Source organism: Primulina huaijiensis, chromosome 11, assembly GCF_012295235.1.
Source record: "Primulina huaijiensis isolate GDHJ02 chromosome 11, ASM1229523v2, whole genome shotgun sequence".
Lineage (NCBI taxonomy): Eukaryota > Viridiplantae > Streptophyta > Magnoliopsida > Lamiales > Gesneriaceae > Primulina > Primulina huaijiensis.
This window is the reverse complement of record NC_133316.1, coordinates 24,996,934-25,020,683: the sequence shown is the minus strand read 5'-3', so window position 1 is coordinate 25,020,683 and position 23,750 is coordinate 24,996,934. Positions and strand designations below refer to the sequence as shown.

Sequence of the window (23,750 nt, the reverse complement as noted above, 5' to 3'; positions counted from 1 at the left end):
TTATTATTATTAAATTACAAATTTGGAATTTTATTTGAGATTCAAAATTTATTAAACAGTCGTGCATTCGAAAAATAACTAATCGAGATTTAAATTTAAGTGAACAAAGTAAAACAAAATAATGGATTTTTTTTTTAATTATAGACTCAAACTCATCATCAATATAAATGCAACTATTTTTTTTTTATTGATTATTGGTATTCTTACAAAATGAACATGTTTGCTGGATTATATTATATTGGCCTCAACTTTTCCAAATAATGTCGTGATTGGCAATATAACGTAAATGTGCTTTCATATTTACACATAACATGTGTAGTCACTTCAGTCGTTTAGAATTTCTAAAACATGGTGTAAACCAAGTTTAAATTATGTCACTCTCTAAAAATTACACATAGAAGAGGGAAAATTCTATGTCCGAAAATATAAAATCTACTTTCATGGGCTTATAATGACATCTCATCTTTTAGTCCACCTGTAGCATCTCATTTACATTTCACCTCATGTATTTCAAGTTAGACTTGACAAGAGGAAATGTCGGTTTCCTCGATGTTATTTTTGGTGATTCTTTTACATTTCCCTATCTTTTTAGGAAGTAGAAATTGCCAAATTTGAGCATCTTAGAAAATCTGCTTAGGCAAGAAGAAGAGCATGACTCCAGTCAACACTTGAAAATTTGCAATTATACACCCTGCTTCTCCAAGAATCAAATCTTCCTCAAACCATATTAAATCTTACTGATGAGGAAGTACATGACGAGGAGGTTGAGTATCCAATTTCTGTAACAATACCATTGCCATGATTCTGAGCTAACCTGAAACTAGCCTCCCCAAGGTAAAACATTTAACGGTATATTCAAGTGCATATGCTGACACAGTTTAGAGTCCATTGATGGTAGTTACACGATTTTTGAATTTGAAATGCCTAAACAAAACACTATGGTATCTAGTAGCGGTTGTTTTGGAACAGTGTGGACCTTTTCCTTTAATGATAACCTCGTATTATTTATATCTAACACCACATTCAAGATAAATTTCCTCCACCTATATGGCATGGCAACTGACAAGGATTAATTTACTGTCCATGTAGAATTGCATCAGCAAATTTACACGGGCCAAAAAAAAAAAAAGAAAGATAAACTATGCATTCCCCACAGTGCAATGGCAGCTTAAATAGAGAAGCAGCAGCCAATAGAGATTGTGAGTTACATTTGTGGTATAGTCAGTGGCGGAGCCAAGAATCTAGCGCTATCCGGGCTAGAATTTTAAACTCTAACATCCTTTCATATTTTAAATTGATCTACCCGGGCTAATATCAAATTTATCCAAAATTATACAAAAATTTACATATAAATTTTTTGAAAAAAATTTGGACCACTCGGGCTAAAGCCCGGGTACGAAGGGCTGTACCTCCGCCCCTGGGTATAGTTGACGGAAAGTTAGTTATCCAGTGTTAATTGCATGCAAATGAGGCAACAGGAGTGCTAAATTTGATGCCAGGTAAACAACATTTTCCCCGTGCAAAAGACAAGATTCAAGCATCTCAAACTTTAGTTGAATGTCAACAAAACCAAGATTAATGGGATTACATCTCGACATGGTCCCAGTCAATTGTTCTATCTTCAAAATTATCCGCCTGATGAAGTTTGTTTCGACCAAGTCTACTCATGACTGCAAGACCTGGAAAAGATTTACATAAAATTGAGAATATACGATCACATAAAATACACCTAATAAGTCATGATTTACTATATTTTATGGCCTCGTCCCATTTACCATCCCAGGAAATAGCACCAGGATTCATTCAAAGCTGAGATGAAGAATATATCGTGTTTACCTTCAATAATTCTGTAGAGAGATGACCACCATCGATGTCCAGAAACTTCGTACGGTTCAAGATTCTCTTCGATCTCTCTGTTGTGTTTCCCTTCCAAGACTCCCTGGAGAGTAATGACCGCATCCCTTGTTTTCTTTAGTATACTATTCTCTTCTTTGATTTCCAACTGCACAAGATCATTCTGGGATGAAGTGAGACTAACGGCAAGTGCAAATTGAGTAGCTGCAGCCCATCGAGAAGAGGCAAGCCATCTCCTATGCCCATCCAATTCCTTGTCTCTTTCTAATTTGCCATCCACTTCCCTTTTCAGTACTAGGCTGCGTAGATACTCGGCATTTGCAACACCTGTACTCTGAACCATCTTAGAAAACGAACTTTCCTCATTTTGCAGAAGTATTTCAGGACTATCAAATTCCACGACCTGAGAAACAACGCACATACACTATTAGACGGTGAACGTTAAACACTGATCAAATTTCAAACTTTCATGAAATCAGTAGGTAGTTATTCAACAATTTGTATCAGTTTTCGCCTAGAATTAAGAACTGCCAACAAAGGGGATAAAAATGACAGTGTACCAGCCCAGCATCAAGCAGAAGAATCTTGTCACAATCAATGATGGTATTCAATCTGTGAGCAATGATTAACATTGTGCATGTTCTAAATTCTTCACGAATAGTCTTTTGAATGAGAGCATCAGTTCGAACATCAACTGCAGCAGTTGCTTCATCAAGAACAAGAATCTTTGATCTGCGAAGTAGCGCCCGAGAAAGACTTAATAATTGTCGTTGTCCCACACTGAAATTCTCCCCTGCTTCTGAGACCTTAATATAACAGGACAAATATGAGCTCCGTTAAGACTTGTTAACAAAGAAAGTTCCAAGTCTGAGAAAAATAAAATATGACGACTGCTAATGTAATAAAGTGCCGAGGTAATCAGAGTTTAAACATTGTAAAAATAATAATAACATTAACATATTTATATGCCAAGGTTGGGATAATGTTGCCAACTCATAAAAAATTGTGGAGAAACATGTACGAAGATGCAGTAGTCGCATGCAGATGTGAAATCTAGCAATGCTGCTCAACGGAGTCTTCCCGTCTTTTTGCATAGTCATATGGAAGTTCGGGAATCACACCTCGCAAATCAATTATGGTGAGGGATTCAAGAAACATCATTAAAAAAGGGAAAAATATTTAGCTACTTTATTTAATATTTCATCTCGACCCTGGTGTTTTAGACTGAACCATTATTGGTCGATGGTAGAAACAAGTGGTGAAATGGTCCAAACTAAAAATAAATGGGTGTACCGAAGGTGATTTAAGGAGGTATCAATTGGTGGGATTACACGGGATCCTTTTAAGAAATTTTGGGGGTAAAAGACCAACATTTCTTGGCACTTCCAGCCATTTAAGATTTTTTAGTCTCACTATAGTTGATCTAATCTGAACATGTCAGACGTAGGAGTTAATGCACATTGTATTCCGAATCCAAAAGATTTATTCATCATGGCTGATTATATCCTCTCATTTCTTGGGAAGTATATAAGGTGGCAGATGTTGGCCAAGGGCAAAAATGCAGAGAATTTTAGAACTTTCTTTGATGAAATTCCTCGACCAAATGTTCAAGCTTTATGAAAAATTAATAGAATTGGTCTTACTGTTGCAAAAAAATGCACTGCTATGTTTTAATTTTTTGTCCTCGTGAACGATCTTGGTCTAGTCTCCCTTTTACAGTGAAACAATAACTTTATGGAATTAACAATATCAGGGACAAAAATTATGATTCATCTACCTCTGCGTCCAGACCCATGGAGTTCCTTCTGATTACATCTTTTAAATGAGCCCTTTCCAAAGCCTCCCAAAGGTCAGCATCATTATGCTCATTGAATGGATCGAGATTAAATCTAACAGTTCCTGCCGTAATAAAACAAGGGATCATCATAAGAAAAATTACATACCATATACAGTATATAAAGTGAACATAGAAAGAAAATGGAGCACATTAATATCAACTCTGCAAATACTCTCTCACTATTTTCAAACATCATGATGGATATTGTTAGAACTCCTATTGCCAAAAGAATATTGTCAGAGACCCCAAGTCGGGTATTTATTAGATGCAAGAACGAAGAATGACTGGCAGTGCACGCTGATCCTTCTATTGTTTTAAGCTTAAGTTACGAGTCCAGGAGACATCATCAATAAGAAGGATTTCCGATAATCTATATACAGAAGGTCAGTGTTTGGCCTCTTTGATCAATTTTCTTGGTCAAGCTTTCCTAACTGTTACCAAAGTACCAGTGTCGATATTTTTAAAACATTCGCTTAATGAGGTGTTGATCTGAAACATCTAGTATGAATCAGATGCTGTGAACAGACCATCGACTTCGAGGCACAAAGGAACATTACTTATAAAATAGCATTTTAAAGAGCTTTATTGGCAATTTAAAGGAAGATCGGTGATGTCAGTCTTGAAAATGAACATGGACATCATAGCCAATTTAACATATCATCATGTATGTGCCATGTCATTCAAATAAGGGAATGTTTTACAAAATTGTTCACATTTTGGACATGAAAAAATATTAGTGAGAGAAGATCAACAGTGCAAAATGAGCACACCTGAGAAAAGCACAGGTGTCTGTGGTATGATACCAAGAATCTTTCGGAGGTCCATTAATCCAAACTTTGATATGTCACAATCATCAATGTAGATTTTCCCCCTTTCCAGCTCAACCATTCGGAACAATGCATTAAGCATGCTTGATTTTCCAGCTCCTGTCCGGCCAACAATGCCAACCTTGTCACTTGGGGAAATTGTGAATGATATTCCATGCAGAACAGGAGGGAGTTCAGGCCTGTATCGTAAAACAACAGCCTCAAATCGAATAGATCCTGCTGACGGCCACCCAGGAGGTGGACGATTGTCCTCAACAATAGCTGGGCCTTCTGAAGGTAACTCTATATATGTCCCGACACGTTCCACGGCATTAAAACTATTTTCAGCCAAACTAGCAAGCCTTAGCACACCGGTCAATAGGCTAGTAATATTTAATGCGTAACTGAGAAGTAAACCCATTGTAGAGGCAAATGCTTCTTGGTTCTCAGCCCTTCCGTTCTGCATGACAGCAAAGGTTGCAGTAAACCATATCATGAGGCCTCCCACTGTCTCTAAACGAATTGCAAGCCATCGGTTTCCACTCATGTTAACAAGGGTGTATCTGATATTGTTGTCCATGGACTTCCCATTTATATCGGCCATTCGATCATACGCCTTGTACGCACGAATAGCTGATAAACCATTTAGCGCTTCTCCAAACTGAGCATACACTGGAGATCTAGTAATGGAATCTAAACGTTTAACTTCACGTGCGGTGCTCTGCAAGTTGCATAAGGTTTGAGTGAGAATTTGAAATAGTAATCCTACACTCAAAGCAGCACATAATAAAACCATAAATGCTAATCAATTGCATGGGATATGTGGTTTCCGCATTTAAATAAGTTAAACCCACAAATGACTCTTGAAACTGGAAGCTACAAATCACCAATATTCTGCATCACAGGAATTGAGTTCACAAAATATTCAGCGTTGGCAAAATTTTCAGACCAAATCGAAATTAGAAATTTAATAAAGTCAACGAGTTAGACCCCAATTATCAATTTCAAGAAAGTCGGCAGATTAATAAAGCAGGATATAAGATTTCGAAAACAATACATAATCCAAGATAAAATGCTTATTATTGGACATTTAAGAATCAATCACAAAAAAATTTAAAATAATAACGAAATATGGATGATCAATAATGTGTACCTGGTAATACAGATAGGCCACATAAAACAAGACTAGAAGAGGCAAAATGGCCCATAGCGACAATATGCTCACGATTCCGATTAGAAAAAATGTTGAAACAAGCTGGAACACTTGATTTAGAAACATGTTACCAAACGTAGCTACATTTCTATCAATGTCTCCTAGATCTTTGGCAAATCTGTTGATAATTCGTCCAAGTGGATTTGTGTGAAAGAAAACCATTGGAGCTCTAAGGATAGAGTTGAGCATAGCGTTATGCAACCTTCTCGCAGCGTAAAGGCTAGAAACGATCAGCCAAAACGAATTCGCTAATGTCACCACAACCTGAAAAAAAATAGATTTAGGCAACCATTGAGATTTTTTGTTATGCTTCATGCAGCTATAACTCCAACCTTCAGAGCACGTTAAAGGAATAGGTACAAGCAAAGGAATAAGGGAAAATTCATTTCAGCAAGCACAAGCTTTAACATGCTCAATGGAATATATAAACATTGGAAGAGCTCAAATAAAACTTACTTGACCAAATGAAAGGGCAGAGTAAACCAAATTGTAGAATGCTGGCCCATGTATATTTGAATTGCTTTGGCTAGTCCAATAACTTAGCCATATGCTACTTGAAATCCGTAGGACTTCTGTTAGGACATAGCACATCAACAGAATCATAACCACCCATGCACCTCCCAAAGCATTTTTGTATCTGCAGAAGTTCCACAAAAGTTAAAAAGATACTAAACTGAAAAATGTAAATCTTGAACCGTGTATCTCACAATTCTACAAAGAATATCACGCAATTTCTAAAGCACCCTCAATTGATATGTAGATTAATTACGCTTGTTAACAATTACCTGATTAATATTGATCTTTAATAAATTATTTTAAAATGAAATTAGAGTAAAATAAGGTTCAGAATAATAAACAACCAAACATCGCACACAATCCACTTGATCCCCAAATAAAGGCAAGGATCATAGGACGTTTTTTTCAAATTGTAAAGAGACATAGTGATCATTATCAATTGTTTTTGTCTTACCGTGGTTTGATTAAGGGCAATAACTATACATTGATATAACAATAGATCCAGTAATATTGTCCTTTAATTTTCCAAAATAATGAACAAATGGTGGGAGAGGCTCTCGAGTTCATGTAATTTATTAAGAGTCGTACTAGATAAAAATTATCAAAAAATAAGAACTGAAAAAGTCTTAATTTCGAAAGGTTTTTAAATGAAAAATTAATTTAAGATGAAACCAAGTAGCTTGACAGTAACAATTTTTGAAGTCGTAACAGGTGAAGCTTATTCAAAAACTAAATATGTGTGTGTGTGTGGGTGGGTGGGGGTGATTGTTGCTCTCTGCTATTCAAATCAATGTATGACATGCATTATTATAAGCGACACTGTTCTCTATGCGTCAATTTTTTTGACAAAGGTGGGTAGGTCTGCTTGTTTTTCCTCTTTTTTCTTTTTTGATAAGAAACGAGATAATTTATATAATGACTACAAAAAGTGGATAAGATATCCGTACATGGCGGTCCTAAAACTCGAGATATATCTACAATACATTAATCTTCAATCTCTGACTAGGTCTTTAATCGAAAACATATCAAACTCTTTATGATTCTTAATCCACAAATAAACTCGCAACTTGATCTTTTCTCAACACATTACACCCGATTCCGTTATATCTTCGAAAATTCTCTTGTTTCTTTCCAGCCAGGCATACTAGCAAACACAATGAACCACCACCGTCCAAAGCACTCTCCCCCTCTTACCAAGGTCGCGCCCTAGCTCAGTAGCAAATAAATCCTTCGTTGTCCTCGGAGCTACCCAAACCAGACCCATCTCCTCCAGAGCTCTATGCCAAAGACATCTCGTGAATGGGCAATGAATAACAATGTGATCTTACGCCTCCAAGCACACACCAACTTTGTCAGAGATAACAAGTGGGCCAAAGCTTTTGCAATGTCTCGCGGGTTGGAAGCTTCCCTTGCACTACAACCCACAAGAAAACGAAAAAACTTGTACCTTCAATGGGATAGGCATTTTCCAAATGACACGAAAGAATGAAAACGAAGGAAAATCCCTATCCGGAAAAAATGAGTCATATAAAGATTTAACCGTGAAGATGCCCGAAGAATCCTCAACCCATTACCTAATATTCAATGCCCCTAAGGACTCTACCAAAAGACTCAACTCATCCACTTCCACGACCGTCAATTCCCACCTAAAATGTAAATTCCAAGAAACAACCGAAATAAAAAAGGAATTTTCCAACTGAACCAAACGGGAAATTGATTTATTGTGAACCGAAGATAACTGGACTAAAGATTGGTAAAGATCTTTGAAAGATGAGTACCCCCACCACATATCCTCCCAAAATCTTAAAATGTTACCTTTTTTCAACACAGCTCTCACCGACCGGATAAAAACCGGGTAAATTTTAGAGATAAACTTCCAAAGGCTTCTAAAAGTGACATTGCTAGCCAGACTCACATCCCATCCATTATCCTGCATGCCGTACTTGCTTACAATAACTTTCTTCCACAACAACTCTCTTTCATGTGAGAATCTCCACCACCACTTTCCCAGAAGAGCTCTATTCCTTTAGCAAATATTCTCAATACCTAGACCCTTTTTTTCCTTCGGTGTGCATACCTTCTCCCAAGCAATCCAATGACCATGTGAATCCTAGTCCACTCCTTCCTAAAAGAAGTCTCTCATAATCTTCTCTATGACATCCGCTACACCTTTTGGTATTCTAAAAAAAGACATGAAATACATTGACAAGCATTCAATACCGCTAAAATCAAGGTCAATCTATTCCTTCTAGATAAAAACGCCTTCTTCCAACTATCTAATTTCTTCGACATCTTAGGCAAAACAAGTTCCCAAAACGAAATTTTCAATGGATTACCTCCCACCGTATCGAGTCAATTAGCAGTATATCTCAAGGCAAAAAGTATCTTCGAGAAATTATATCTTAATTATAGTATTAAACATTATTTTCAATTCAAGTTTACATAAAAAAGTAAAGACTACATTACCTCATCATAACATGCCAGCTGACAACCCCGGTTTCTCGTTCTTCCTGCTTGATCAAGATAGATTTGCCTTCTTTCTTTTTGCTTGTGCGAATTTCATCTTTAGAAACCTCAATGTTCAAACCATTGGTAACAGGTTTAGAGGCGTCACTCTCAATTTTCCCATCTGCTTCCTCATCTTCAACAAATTCCTCCATTTTGCCTGCATTTTCCATCAGTTTTTGGAATAGAAAGCCATTGTTTGAGAGCTCCTCAAAAGTTCCTTCCTCTTTCACCATACCATCATGTACCAGAAGAATTCTATCTACTTGTGATAGAAAATGAAGCTGATTTGTTACTAGAACTCTAGTTCTTCCTCTTAATTCCCCTTTAATGCATTTTTCGAAAACCTACATATGCAACAAGAGCACATAAGACATAGGATGACAAAAACATAAAGTTAAAATTGCATTAGCTGAAACATGACTATTAGCTCCAGCATATATCAGAGACACAAGAGATTGTGAGGAGTAAGCAATTGGATTGCTTCACGTGTTTTCCGAAGGAAACATTCTTCATCGTTACATGGATTAATTGATAACTATCCAATGACCAATATCAACATACATTCTCCTGAAAATACTGCATAGTTATTTCCATTTAAATATGGAAACCTCTAAAGATTGCAGCTTGAAAGTTGGCCGACAGAAGTGTTAATACATGCAACTAAAATACTAGCTAAGCAACTATAATTGTCTAATAGACTGATAAACTAGGTTACCTTGAAGTTGGGAATTTTGAAATGTTACAGGCAATTACCTGTCGCGCAACATGAGCATCTAGAGCGCTTAAAGGATCATCAAATATGTAAACATCAGCATTAGAGTATACAGCCCTGGCCATGGAAACTCTCTGTTTTTGCCCTCCACTGATGTTGACCCCACGTTCACCAATTTCAGTAAGATCACCACCCTAAAATAGAAATATTTGTGGCTCCATAGCCAATCAGGAGTTACAAATCAAGAATAATAAGTTTGTGAACCAGATGATGACACTCTTAGCATCTTTACCGGCAATAGTTCAAGATCATGATGCAGGGAAGTCACGTCTATCGCCTTCTCATATCTTGCAGGTTCAAATGACGAACCAAACAGTATGTTGTCACGTACCTAAGAATGAAAGTATTCATCTCAAGGAGTCATTTATACTTAAGAACAACGTGTGTTCTAATAAATCCAAATTTACAATCAGATTCCACTAATGCAACAATTATAGTTGCAGGGTCAACTTAAACCAAAAATTTACATAATGCTTCAATATCAGTAGAAAAATAAACTATTATTCAACTCACAGTCGCATTAAAGATCCATGAAACTTGTGGTACATAAGCAGCTTTTCCTCTAATGGCGACAGATGCATCTGCAACTGAAGGAATCTCTCCCAGCATTGCTGACACAAGCGACGTCTTTCCTTGCCCTGTACCACCGACAACTGCTACTAAGCTACCAATTGGTATATCCAAGTTGATATTTGACAGTGTTGCCCTTTCTGCCTGTTATAGTTAATATATAGTAATCCAACATGGTCTCGTAAAAAATAGCATTAAGTGAAACATCAACTAATTACACCACAGGGAAAGATATTTAATAGAACAATTGAAAAAGGGAAAAATTCATGGTTGCGTTGATATGACGAGTTAGACAAATGATGCATCACTTGAAGAAATCTTTTTTATATCAATGAATTATTGCCACAAGTAGGTGAAAGCTATACTACTCAAACACAATGCAAAATATTTACTCCAAAGATGCATGAAGCTGAATATTGATAGTTTTCCTCGTCTAAAAGTAAGAAATTGACGCCATTTGAACGAAGAAACTATGGCGATGAGTCAAAATAGGAGATGAAGAATTCTCTACAGTTAACCGCTCAGAGAATTGTTTATTTGTATGCATGGTGCTTGGTAAGTTTTTCGATATTCATAGCTACATCTCATCAGTCCAGCCATAAATTTCACATGAATCATTTCAAGACTTGAAGAGCCAACAGAGATAAGATTTAACTGTCAAGTAGCATGATCAGATACCACCAAAAAATATGTTGGTTTTTAAACGACAACCAAATGTTAAAGAATACTAGTAAAAAATGGGGCAATAATTTTGACAGTTCAGTTCGAAAGAATATAACTAATAAACCTTTTTCTCCCAAGAAAAGTATCCATTCTTGATTGAGATAGCTGGTAATCCTGGTTCAATGGGTGGGTTAGGCAGAAGAATTTGCTCTTCAGCCAGAAGAAGTTCCTCAAGACGTTTTAGCGAAACATTAGCATTCACAACCTGAAAATTTACAACACGAAATAGGTATAAAACCATTGGTGTACGGTTTACACACTGAAAAACTAAAAAACAGAGAAAAAAAATTGCAAAAGTGGCCATTAGTCCGGGAGTATGAATGTTTTTTCCTTGTAAACAATGTCATAACAGGAAACAGTTTCATCAATCAAGTTTTTAATCACAAAATTTCAAAAGCTTAAAAAAAAACCTCTACAAATACCATTAATCTATACTGTTGATGTGAACAGTAGACAAATAGCTCAAACTTCAAAGTATGATGTCCGAAATTTGTTTGACTCAAACTGTGACTTGAGCAGGATTACAACTAATACAGTGGAAACTACATAATAATAAAAAGGTGGCGATTAAAACAGCAGATTACAAATATCTCATATATTTCACCATGCACACTCCACTTACAGGCAGATTCCGTGATTGAATAACAAATAGATCAAAAGCTATAGATACCGAAAAATAAAGCATTCGTGAGATTTTGTTTGGGAGTTTTAGGGAAATATTTTGGGAAAATAAATTGTGTTTCAATCTTGATTTGGAAAAAAAAATTATTTTACTGATATGTTAGATCAAGTTAGAAATTGTTTGATAATATAAAATTAAAATTTTAAAATATTATATATTGAGTTAAAATCTAATATGATGATAGAAAATTTGTGGAAGTGACAAAACATTGAGTTAAAAGTAATAATTATATGTACACATATAATTTCTCATTTGGTTAGGGATTGGAAGTTTGTATGCTGCTGATATTAGTTTAGAATTGTGTTTTAAAAATATGTAAACATGTTTTGGGGATTACTCTCCTTTGTAATCCGGCCTAAATATTTTAATAAAGTTTAGTTTCATATCAAAAATCAAAAAAAAAAGTAATAATTATATTGTAGATATGAAAAGGATAAAATATGTATTTGAGGAATATAAATTAAAACGGATGAGAGTGTTTGTGATTTGTGAAGGAACAAAAATCCTTCCAGAGATTGAACATAAACAAAGCAAATATGTGTGGCAACATATTTACATGGGGAAAGACTAATGATCTCATCAAGAATGTGCAATCCCGATGGATATCTGAACTGCTTTTATGGTACCTGGGTTATCATATTGGGAAGCATGAACAACGGGAACCGTAGCACTGCAAACAATGAAAGAGATGTAAAAGCCCTTGCTGGTGTCAGATCTCCTCCAAGCAAAGTAAATGCCCCAAATGAAACAATGATAACCACAACAGGAATACTGTTTAGCATGAAACTGTTCAACTGCAAGTTCACCAAAAAAACCAAATACCAGAGACTAGTCAAAATCAGGATTAAGGAAAGGACGAGAAATCAGTAAAAGAGGAAGGAAGGAAGAATGGGCGAGGCATAAGGATATACAGCTGCAATAAGCTTGGATGAAGAAAGAAGTTCAACAACCAACCCAATCTCTCTCTAATAATTCACAGAGACAAGAGACACATAGAATCTGCAACCAATAGCTTTGACATAATCGTTTTTTTATTTGACTCACAATTGCTACACTTATCTCAATAAAACAACACATGGCAATGGCTTCAAACTACATGAGCCTAAAATTTAAATGCATTCATCATGGTTAGAAAAATATAAAGATAGCTTCTTAGAGGAAGACATTACAGCTCCCAGCAGCTGAGCTTTTCGGTACCATGACAACTCCTCGTTCCGGACACTTAGAACATTCGCCTGGAAACTATTCTCCCAAGCATAGCATCTGAACAAGTGTGGCATCAGAAAGGCTCATAATTAATAGAAATGTAACATGTATTAAGACATCGTTCAGTGTGTGAATCTTACTTAACAGTGTCCATAGCAGCCAAAATTTCATTCATGAGTCCAATTCTCTTGTCTGTGCGTTGCAATCCTTCTTTCGTGAATTTTTGCATCTTGCTTATCATAAATGTCTGTTCAGATATGTCAGTCAGCATGTAAGAATCTGATGCAAGACAAATACTACGGATAACTCAACATCAACTTTCACATTATTATTATTATACAAGTTGAAATCTTGGTAACACTTTTGAGATCTCCAGAACCCAAGCACGTTGCACGGAGTAACAAAAATTCCAAAGATTCTCAAGGAACTTTTAAACATGAACCACAATTTTGACATATAACAATTTTTATCATATTAACGTTAGATTTTTGCATGTTTTCCTCATTGGAGTGGACGGACATGTGTTAGACCTAATTGGTATTCCATGGAATAAGCAATCATACTAAATTTTATGTGCACAAATTAATTCCACTATCCTCAATGAGATATCTCATGCCTAATTTTCTTTAAAGCTTTAAAAAAGAGCAAAATGAGCAAAGAAAAGATAGGTATCATAGAAGACAGAGAAACCACAGGAGAAAATAAATAAACCAAATTAGAGATATTAAGTATTGCATACTTGTATTGGGAACAATAGAGCAAGTATCAGGGACCCAAGAAGTGAAGCAACACCAAGCTGCTGGTAAAGAAGAACCAGTGCAACTATGATGCGGAAAGGAGCTGACCATAAAGTGTGAAGGGATTGGCTTATTTGCTGTAAAATGAAATAAAATGTATGGTAAATCAACTGATAAATCATCATAGTCAAATTTACTTTAAATATTCGGCGCACACATGGGGACTTGCTGCATACGTTTTCAATTATCTGATAAATGGATACATAGTGTGACCTCTTAAACATAACAAATGTAAATAAGCAAACCCTCGTAATTGGCATTTGTGAATCAGCTGACAAAAATACATGATCACTAGAAAGCAATGATATGAAAAAAAGGAAAAGGTATCCTCATCTGTAACTCTCAGCTTGACTCATCTAGATCGAAAATCACTTGGGGACAATGTGTCAGAAATTATAAAACCCATATATTGAGTAATACTATCAAACCCAGTTTTACCACCTGCATGGCGAATTCCTCGAGAATAGTGGAATGAAAGAATCTGTTCCATAATTTCATCTCAACCCAGCACAAGAAACAATAAAAATCTCCTTTCGTAGCCCATACTGATAAAAAAAAACCACGGCACAGCACAAGCACTGAGTTGTCAGGGAAAGGTGTATTGATCTTCCACTTCATTCTATTGAAATTACTCTGAGTCTCTCTTTAATGAATTTTTTTGTCATCTTACTATAAAAGATTAGCCTAAATCTTGTAAGTAAATTTGGTGCATAGCGCATACACATGTATAGATAACTAAACTCAAAAGGTGGCGTAGGAGTAGGCATGGAAAAAATACCGAATTTTCGGTAACCGAAAAATATCAAATTTACCAAAATTTTCGGTACGGTATGAAATTTGAAAATTTTCAGTATATACCAAAATACCAAAATAATATATATAAATTAAAAAATATATAATATTTTTAAATAATAAAGTTAAACTTTTTTAAAATATAAAATATTTTTTCGGTATAAAACGGTATATATCAATACAGTACCAAAATCTCGGTATACCACGATATTTCGGTATAATCGGTATGTTAATTATTGGTACAATATCGGTATAAATATTTTTAATATCATAATTTTGGTACAATATATGGTATGCATTTTTTGGTCCAGTACGGTATATCACCTTTACATATGACGGCCTCTTGGTGCCTAGTGAATGAAATATTTACCTTTGAAAATGAAATACAGTAAACTGTCTTAAGAATTAGATCAAACATTGTAATCATACATGGGAACCGATTATGCACCAACAAAAAATTCACCATGGTTCTTAACCATAGATCAACAACAGACAGGAAAAAAGAAATAGAAACAGAAAATATACCTGAAGAGCTTCAGAATCTGTCGTCATCAAATTTGTAATTTTACCCGATGGAAACTTTTTGCGGCTCTCATGTGTCAGCCTTAGTGATTTGCGGAACACTGCAGCAACCTACAAAACATTATCCAGTTTTCTGAGAGCCTTTTAGTAGTTTAAGGAGCGTAAAACATATATGCCTTCCAATCTATATAAAATTCCACAATACTTCCCACATCCACACCTGCACCCACACCTGATATTCCCTGATACATCTCCACAAATGTACCAGGAAAATTTTAATCCTAAACAGAGGTTAACTGACTTTGAATATGCTGTACACAAGAAAGGAACGAGAAACTGCCTTTAATACGGGCAAAGAAGTCCCTCAAGCCAATTCAACAATCATTATCCTTTAAATCAAGAACAAGCCCAATAAAACCATATCAATTAGAGTATCATGGTCAAAGAATAATGCAGAAAACTTGCTAACCAGAGTTGATCTGAGTCGATATCCGACACGCATAACATTTTGAAAATACTGAGCTTCACATAACACCCCAAATACCTGAAGGAACAAAATTGTAGTCATAAAAGCCACTAAGAGAAGCAAAACATCTTAATAACAAGGAGAGCAAGGGAAAAAGTATTCATGACAGTAAAAATAATTTGAAAATCTTTCAACAAAAACTGGAGAAAAATAGATAAGATAGACAAGAAATGGGAAACACCTGAACTCAAACCCGATATCACTGATTAGACTTACAAAAACTATAGAGACTGTTCTTTCTGATATTTACAGAAATAAGATATATTACTACAAAGTTTAAAGACATGTACACCATAGCAGAGTCAATATATTTTTTTTATAAGAAACAATATTTTATTAATGATATGATAAGATCAATTACATCAGTGGACTAGAGGTCCACTATCATGAAGTACATTTCACTAATTTGATTTAATGAAACACAAAGGCCCAATCTCGCAATAAATCAAAGATGGAGACATTCTTGAAGTCATCATGAGTTCCGATCCACGTAGCTACTGTTATCCTGATTCTTTCCCAGCAATGTTCTCTATTTTCTGCTATTTCATTAAAAACTCTTCTATTTCTTTCCAACCATACTGTCCAGCATATGCAATGAACCACGACTTGCCAAAAAGTTCTTCCCCTCTTTCCAATCAGTCGCCCCAAATCCATAGCAAATAAGTCCTTTGTTGACTTCGGCAATACCCAAAATAATCCAAGCTCTTGCAAAGCTTTAGCCCACAATCCGATCGTGAAAGGACAATGTATGAGTATATGATCCTGAGTTTCGCTGTCATTTCTACACAACACACACCAATTTGGGCAAATAGCCATTGAGGGCAACTTTTTTTGTATCGTCTCCGAGGTCGGTAGCTTACCCAAAGTTGCAATCCACGAGAAAACATGAATTTTTGTTGGAACTGGTACTTTCCAAATTTGATCGTGATGAGTAAAAATCGGAAAACGTGTAGAAGGAAAAAAAGACTCGAAGAATGATTTAACCGAAAAAAAACCAGAAGAATCCCCTCTCCACACTCTAAGATCATCTACCCCTTCAATCAACCTAACTGACTCTAACACACGTAATAGCTCGGACAACTGAAAAAGTTCTTGATCGCTGACTGCCCTCCTAAAATGAAAATCCCAAGAATGAGTATCATTATTGAACGACACAAAATACGAAATAGGCAAATTATGAACTGTTGATAACTGAAATAAAGATGGAAAAAGCTCTTTGAAAGACGACTCCCCCACCCACCTATCTTCCCAAAATCTCGCCTTATTTCCCCCTCTCACCTCAATTGAGACAAGCTGTTGAAAAGTCGGGTATATTCGAGAAATAAACTTCCAAGGGCATTTGAATGTAACGTTCCTTGCCAACCCTGCATCCCACCCATTCTCTTGTAAACTATATAAACCTACAATAATTTTCTTCCAAAGTGTCCCATCTTCCACACAAAATTTCCACCACCACTTCCCCAACATGGCCTTGTTTCTCAAAATAATATTGCCCACACCCAATCCACCTTTTCCCTTAGGTTTGCACACATGTTTCCACGCGACCAAATGACTATGCAATTCTCCATTCGCTCCATCCCAAAAAAAATTTCTTGAAATCTTCTCCATCAACTCTACTATACCTTTTGGAACTCTAAAAAGAGACATAATATATATCGGAATTGAATTTAAAACCGATGATATCAATGTTAATCTTCTTCCTCTTGACAAAAAAGCTTTTTTCCAACTTGCCAATTTTTTCGACATCTTAGCCACAATAGGTCCCCAAAATGAAGCTTTTAACGGATTTCCACCTAAAGGCATTCCCAAATAAGTAATTGGCCAACACTCAGTACCACATCCAATTTGTTGTGCCAACATGTCAACTTCCCTTTGATCACAATGAATACCCAAAAGCGCACTTTTTTCCCAATTGATTCTTAAGCCAGACATACAACAAAATGATATCACCACTTGAACCAAGAATCTTATGTGGTCCTCATTCCTCACAAAGAATAGTGTGTTGTCCGCAAACTAGATGTGGGATATCTCTACTTTGTCTCTACCCACCTCAATCCCTTTTATAAGATTTCTTCCCTTAGCTTTATCAATCAATCTCCCCAATACATCGACAACCAGATTGAACAAAAAAGGAGACAATGGATCTCCCTGTCTAAGTCCTTTATGCGCCTTAATTTTACCCCTCGGCCTCCCGTTAATCATAACCGAGAATGTTACGTTCGACACACATCCTTTGATCCATTTTCTCCATCTCTCTCCAAACCTTTTTTTCATCAAAACAAAATCAAGGAAATCCCAAATCACATTGTCGTAAGCCTTTTCAAAATCTACCTTAAGCACCCATCCTTTTTTCTTCTTTCTCCTTCCCTCTTCAACAAGTTCATTCGCTATAAGGCCACAGTCGAGAATCTGTCTTCCCTCCACAAAAGCATTCTGAGATTCTGATATTGTCTCTGATACGACATTCCTGATCCTAGCAGTTAAGACTTTTGCTATTATTTTGTACAAACTTGTTGTTAGGCTTATCGGTCTGAAATCCTTAACTTTGATAGAATCACTTTTTTTCCGGATCAAACAAATATATGTTTCGTTGGTAACATCATTTATGATTCCGGTTCGAAAGAACTCATCGAAAACCTTCATTAAATCTGTTTTGACTATGTCCCAACATTCTTGAAAAACGCCAAGGTAAACCCATCAGCCCCTGGTTACCACCATCACATTGAAAAACTGCTATCTTTATCTCATCTTCAGAAAACTGTCTCTCCAATTCTCGACTCAATGCATCATCAATGGGGCACCAATCCACTCCTTCAATCCCCCAACTTCTCTCATCTGTCACATCATACAACTCCTTAAAAAAATTCAAAATAATGGAGACAATTTCATCTTCGTCGCTCGTAATCGATCCATCATTCCTTTCCAATCAGTATTTCTTCGGCAGAAAATCACAAATGCAATAGGTTTACTACCCGAACACTCGGTAAAATGCAAGCATCTGTCAAGCTAGTAAAGCTGAATGTTGGATCTCTATTTCTTTCCTTTTCTACCAATAAGAATTTCATAATTAACATGTATGATTTTACTTGCATATACCACAGCAAAGCTGTAAAAAAACCAATAATACAGGAACCTAAAACGGGACTTTAACTCTTAACAAGATGTTGTAAATGGCAGGAGGCGGTGGCAGGGCGGTCAGTCCAAGCCGCCTAAGCGGTTGAATTTTTTCTAGCAATCTTTTATAGGTAATTACATATAATCATGCAATGTATAACAAATAATTATTATTTTTTATGTAATATATGTAGTTAAATAATGTTTTTGCATAAAAAAATCTTCATACAATATAATACAATCTAGACAAAATGCAAACAAATATATAAATGCAAACTAACAAGATAATTAAGATGGTGGCTGATGGCGGAGGTGGCTGATGGCGGTTTGAGGCAGGTGGTCGTTGATGGTGGAAGACAATTGAAACTAAAAGTAAATACAAAGAGAGTGACATATGTTTTTATTATATCTATGATTTTTTAAACCGATTGACTTTAACTGGTTTTTAAAATTATTTGACTTTGACAATTGATTAGGATTTTAAAATCGTTGACCGCCACCGCCGCCTGCTCGGCCACCTCCACCACCTGCTCCCCCGCCTTGCCCGTCGGATAGAATCGGACCGCCTACAGAGACCGCCTTACACAAAGGCGGCGACCATTTAGAACACTGCTAAAACATCTGTAGAACTAAATGCAGTGTGTTTTGCCATTCTAAAATAAGATGAGGAAAAAAGGTGTTTTACGTACCACTCCGACAAAAATTGAGAATGCATAGATGTACCCAATCCAAGCGGGATCCCCTTGTTGCATCGACTGTTTATGTCACCAATAACACAAGTAAGAAATGTGAGGGCAATGGACATATATAAGAAATGTGGTGGCAAGGGAAGGGGTCTTACGGTAAAGACTAAAGAGCACTGAAACAAAACAATAATACATGGATGTGGATGCGCAAAAGAAAACTAATATACAATACCTATCCTCCTACAAGACATCTATAAGAATACAACTGACCTGTAAGAGTCGGTTTAATATAAGGGGCCCAATAAATTGTGACAGATCATTCCCTATCTACATGTTGAAAAATAATTATAACCAAATTATGACAAAAGAATTTCAATAAACGTGCTAAGTTTTATGAATCTAATGTAAACACATAAAATCTGCAGAAAAAAAGCACACAAAGTTCTGGATGAGTGCATTCCTTTATAGATCGAACCTATATGAAATGAAGCTTTATAAATGCAATTATAAATTAGTTTAAGGCAAAAAACCAAAAGTTCTCCCCACATAAACCACCAGGTAGTGAATTAAAAGTTTGAAAGAACATTTCTTATTCGAACACCTTGGTCCAAAAACCCAATAAAGAGTCCTGAGAAAGTCATAAGATTGTTTACCGTGACCTTCAAATACTGCAAGGTTGAACCCACACAACTTTCCGTCCCACATTTATTGCTGGTAGTAAAGTATTGTCATGGTCATGAACATACTTGCAGTATTTTCTAGATACTAATTAGTTATAACATTTTAATCAAACAAAGCAAATGATAAAAAAAAAGAGCACCCAAAATCAGATCACTACCTTCCAGAAGCCTCCCCACCAAAACCTGAGAATGAAATGCACATAGAGGATGTTGGTAAAATATTTTAAAAATCAGAAATATGCATGATAATGTGTTTGGACAGGTTCAAATGATATAAGCCAAAACCTTTCAAGCAATGGGTTTCATGATTACCTTCCCCCAAGGCTACGATTTAAAGCTCTTAAAAGCCAAGGTTTAGGTCTCTGAAGCTCCACAGCCCAAGATCTCTGGAACCTAAAAAATATATGTTCAAAAAATTATCTTTTGCCCCATAAATTTCTTTCAAGGAAAGTAGACAAGAAACACAAGAATTCTTCTGTAAATGTTGTCTATACACATGTAAAGGAAGAAATATATGTGCACATACAAGTTATTGAGTGTTTCTGTTTTATCCCAAGTATCAAGTTTCCAGACATCCTTCTCCGTGAGAGGCCTTTTATAGCCCAACTGCATGACTGGATTCATCCACCCGAATATAATTTCTAAAAGACAAGTAATTAATTAATTATTAGATGAGGAAAGGCATTCAATAGGACCACATAGAGCGACACTTCTAGGTTGATAATATTTTTTAATATAAAACAAGTAGAGGCATGTATAGGGACAACCGAAAACGCACGCACACATAGACGCACGAGCGCGCGCGCACACACACACACACACAGAGAGATTGACATCCTGACATCTGAAAATATCAAAACACAACATGAAGGCAGTGACAGCAATAAATAAAGCGTGCAACCTATAGTCACATACTAGAAAATATGTTGGCGCGCCTCTCTGGACAAATTTGCTCCTCCTCAGAAAGTTCTTCATAGGCAGTATTGTCCACAGATTCAATTCGTATGGGAGAATATCCGAGATAAGGATTCAAATCAGGGATATAAACAAATAAGAGCACACCAAATAAAACCTGCAAGGCCACCAAAGAATGGACAGAAGTTGGTTCTGCTCTGCAGAATAGAAGCACTTAAAAATATCTTTGCAGTCTCAGGTATGCTCACTACTGTAAATGGTAACGGAAGCGAGTCTTAATATTTTGAAGATAAGAAAAGGTACGAGACTATAAGTAAACGTACCTTGACAGCAACTCCACTGATATACAAACACAAAATAGACCTACCAAGATAGAATACAGGGAATGAAACAGTGCATTTAATTTAACTAGGTAAAAGAGTACCCAGCTATCGGAGAAAACCATGATATGAAAGTACAGTCTGCAATTCCATTTACTCGTGGCATCAAGCATTGTACAGATTTAGAAGATATATGGACTATGGAGACAACTTTTGATAGAAAGAATCCCTATTGAGTTTTGAAATTGGACTTCTGAGAAAGTGGAAAATTATATAGAGAGAGCTAACCAATCATAAAAATCCTTCACAGTAAGGACCAGATTCAGCATGACAGCATCCCCCACCAGTGCATATATAACTCCACATCTAACAGACCAACGGGATTCACGGATGTAAACCTTTGTTTCTAGTCCAAGCATCACAAGCATAGAGCACCATGCCACAGCCTCAATCGTCAGTGAAACCATCTTAAGAAATATAAACTCCATCAGGAGGATTTAAATCGTCTTTCTTGTATCATTATGTAAACACAAACAGAGAAGTGAAGATCCTCAAGCCACAGTCGATTTAATTTCAAATATGTTACCAGAAAGACCCCATATTTTAAACCAATATTAAGTCAAACCAAAAACAACTGCATATAGACATCGACATTGCAGCTGCGCTAATTCAAAGGGATTGCAGATTGAGGACCAATATACATAACCAAAAAAAATCACATGAGATAATAAATCCTAAGACCCCTCATCATGTTAGATATGGCATCGTACATCATGAAAATGTACATATTCGCCATAACCACAATAAAAAAATTTAAAATAAAACTCAACGCACTGTTAACTTCTTTTTTTTTTTGCAACGAAGACTGAAACAGAACTGCTATATTAAAAAAATGCAATCTGAGATTCATTTATGTTGATTCGAATGACTCATAAACCAAATAAAGGTTTATAGATATAACTCAGATTAAATCTCTAACTTGAATCTTAGCTAATAAACATATATTGACTGAATCCAGGATCACCGAATTTTAATTTCAAAGAAGATATAAATTGGGTCGAAGGCTTGTGTTATGACAATGAAGGTTGTTGGCTGCTGATGGAGTTCAACCTTGTCTTTTAAATTCCCAAGGTCATTGAGTTACTCATTCTGAAACCATAACCATTCCATAAGAATTCATGAAAACTTAAACTCATAAATGCAATCCAATCACCATATTTGTTGAAGAGCATCTTACCTCATACGGGGGAAGAACATGCTGATTATCCACATTAAATACTGAAATTCCCGTTACCAATCTGAACAATGCTTCTGCGATGCAACAAACAGCCAACAACCCCAACACATAATTGTAGTAATTTGACCTCAACTTGAATCTCTGAACAGAATAATCTTTCTTCAGTCGCCATAGCCGATTTACGGACAACCCCAGAACGACGAGGTATGAGATGCAGATAACCAAAGAATCTGTGGCACATGGGGTATAAGCTCCAAAAGCATTTTCCACTGCTTTTGACCATACCCCATTCTTCACTGGCCTGCAATACCATTCAAATGGTTTGAATGCCATTTCAAATAACCTGTATCACCTATATTATTTTGATCTGCAGACACATGTTTGTCACGCTTTCTGCTCTACTGAGGTCATGATTACTAAAGTTGCAAGACCGAATGAGATTCAATAATGTTCCTGCAAAGATCCAAGTCAACCATCATATTTACTGTAGGAAACGACTAGCGTGATTACAATCAACTTCCCAGCACCCAAAAAGGATTGTATCTATTTGCAGCTATAAATCGAAACAATAGTTTTCTTAATTTTTTCCCAGTGAACGATCTAGACGTGAATTAGAGAGAAACGAGTAATTCTAAACAATATAATCATTCAGTACATGTGCTTTCCCTCAATATCAAAAAAGACGCCAAGAAAATTTTCGAGCCCAAATTTGTGTATTTAAAAAAAAATTAAGAGAGTCAATTTCGAGCAAGAAACGCCAAAGAAACCCGTTCATATCTTCCCGTCATCACAAGAACTGCATCGTACATATAAATATATTTATTTCACGAGAACCCCTCTCAGAGATTAATTTATTTTCTGGCATGTAAGATCAGATCTTGGAACGGAAAGAATATCCCAAGAATACGATAGAATGAGAAACAAACAAGAACCCATGTTCAAGGAAAAGAAATAAACACTTTGCAGCCCTGGAAACTAAAGATGGAAAAAGATCAACATACATGAACGGTAAACGGCTATTGGTTTATACCGTCCATCTGCAGATATTCAAATCAAAGAAACAGAGACAAAGAATAATAACAAACAGGCAAGGTTATCGTCCATTTGTGTAAGTAGGAAAAAACAGGGAGAGAGAAAGATCGTAATCGTGATGACTGACTATACGGAAAGCGATCCTAGATTATTTTTTATTTAGCATAAAGTGATCCTAGATTTTGTGGCACGAGTCGAGATGCTTTCTCTGGATTTCCTTTTTTTAATCTCAAAAAACTAAAAACATTCATACTTCTAGGAACGAGAGATTGACTTTTCGTTGCCGACGAGATAACAAGTCACTGCTTACGACTGTGGCATCAAAAGAGTATCTTTTGTAATGTAATCAAAAGACTTTTCTGTCAATTGAATAAAAGTATCATTAATTTATCATATATTTCCACTATTACTTTAATAAAAATTGGAAAATCGAGATTATTGA

The 23,750-nt window shown here is 36.0% G+C and overlaps 1 protein-coding gene across 2 annotated transcripts; it reads right to left on the bottom strand.

Moving 5' to 3' along the window:
• Positions 1 to 1,421: 1,421 nt before the first annotated feature.
• Positions 1,422 to 23,509, bottom strand: LOC140987250 (ABC transporter C family member 2-like). Of its 2 annotated transcripts, none has more exons than XM_073455687.1 (28): positions 23,278 to 23,509; positions 22,277 to 22,729; positions 21,328 to 21,506; positions 21,043 to 21,082; positions 20,720 to 20,876; positions 20,331 to 20,445; positions 20,117 to 20,197; positions 19,963 to 19,987; positions 19,395 to 19,451; positions 19,128 to 19,193; positions 15,268 to 15,342; positions 14,802 to 14,909; positions 13,427 to 13,561; positions 12,828 to 12,934; positions 12,651 to 12,744; positions 12,108 to 12,275; positions 10,864 to 11,004; positions 10,020 to 10,220; positions 9,739 to 9,837; positions 9,488 to 9,640; positions 8,693 to 9,078; positions 6,167 to 6,347; positions 5,651 to 5,974; positions 4,462 to 5,218; positions 3,632 to 3,753; positions 2,415 to 2,660; positions 1,837 to 2,257; positions 1,422 to 1,679 (listed from the first exon to the last, which is right to left on the bottom strand). In XM_073455687.1, the coding sequence occupies exons 2-28, from the start codon at positions 22,607 to 22,609 to the stop codon at positions 1,585 to 1,587; spliced, it is 4,866 nt and encodes a 1,621-aa protein (XP_073311788.1). In that variant the 5' UTR covers positions 22,610 to 22,729; positions 23,278 to 23,509; the 3' UTR covers positions 1,422 to 1,584. The 2 variants fall into 2 exon arrangements, with proteins under 2 accessions (XP_073311788.1, XP_073311789.1); XM_073455688.1 differs by having other exon boundaries at positions 23,358 to 23,487.
• Positions 23,510 to 23,750: the final 241 nt, after the last annotated feature.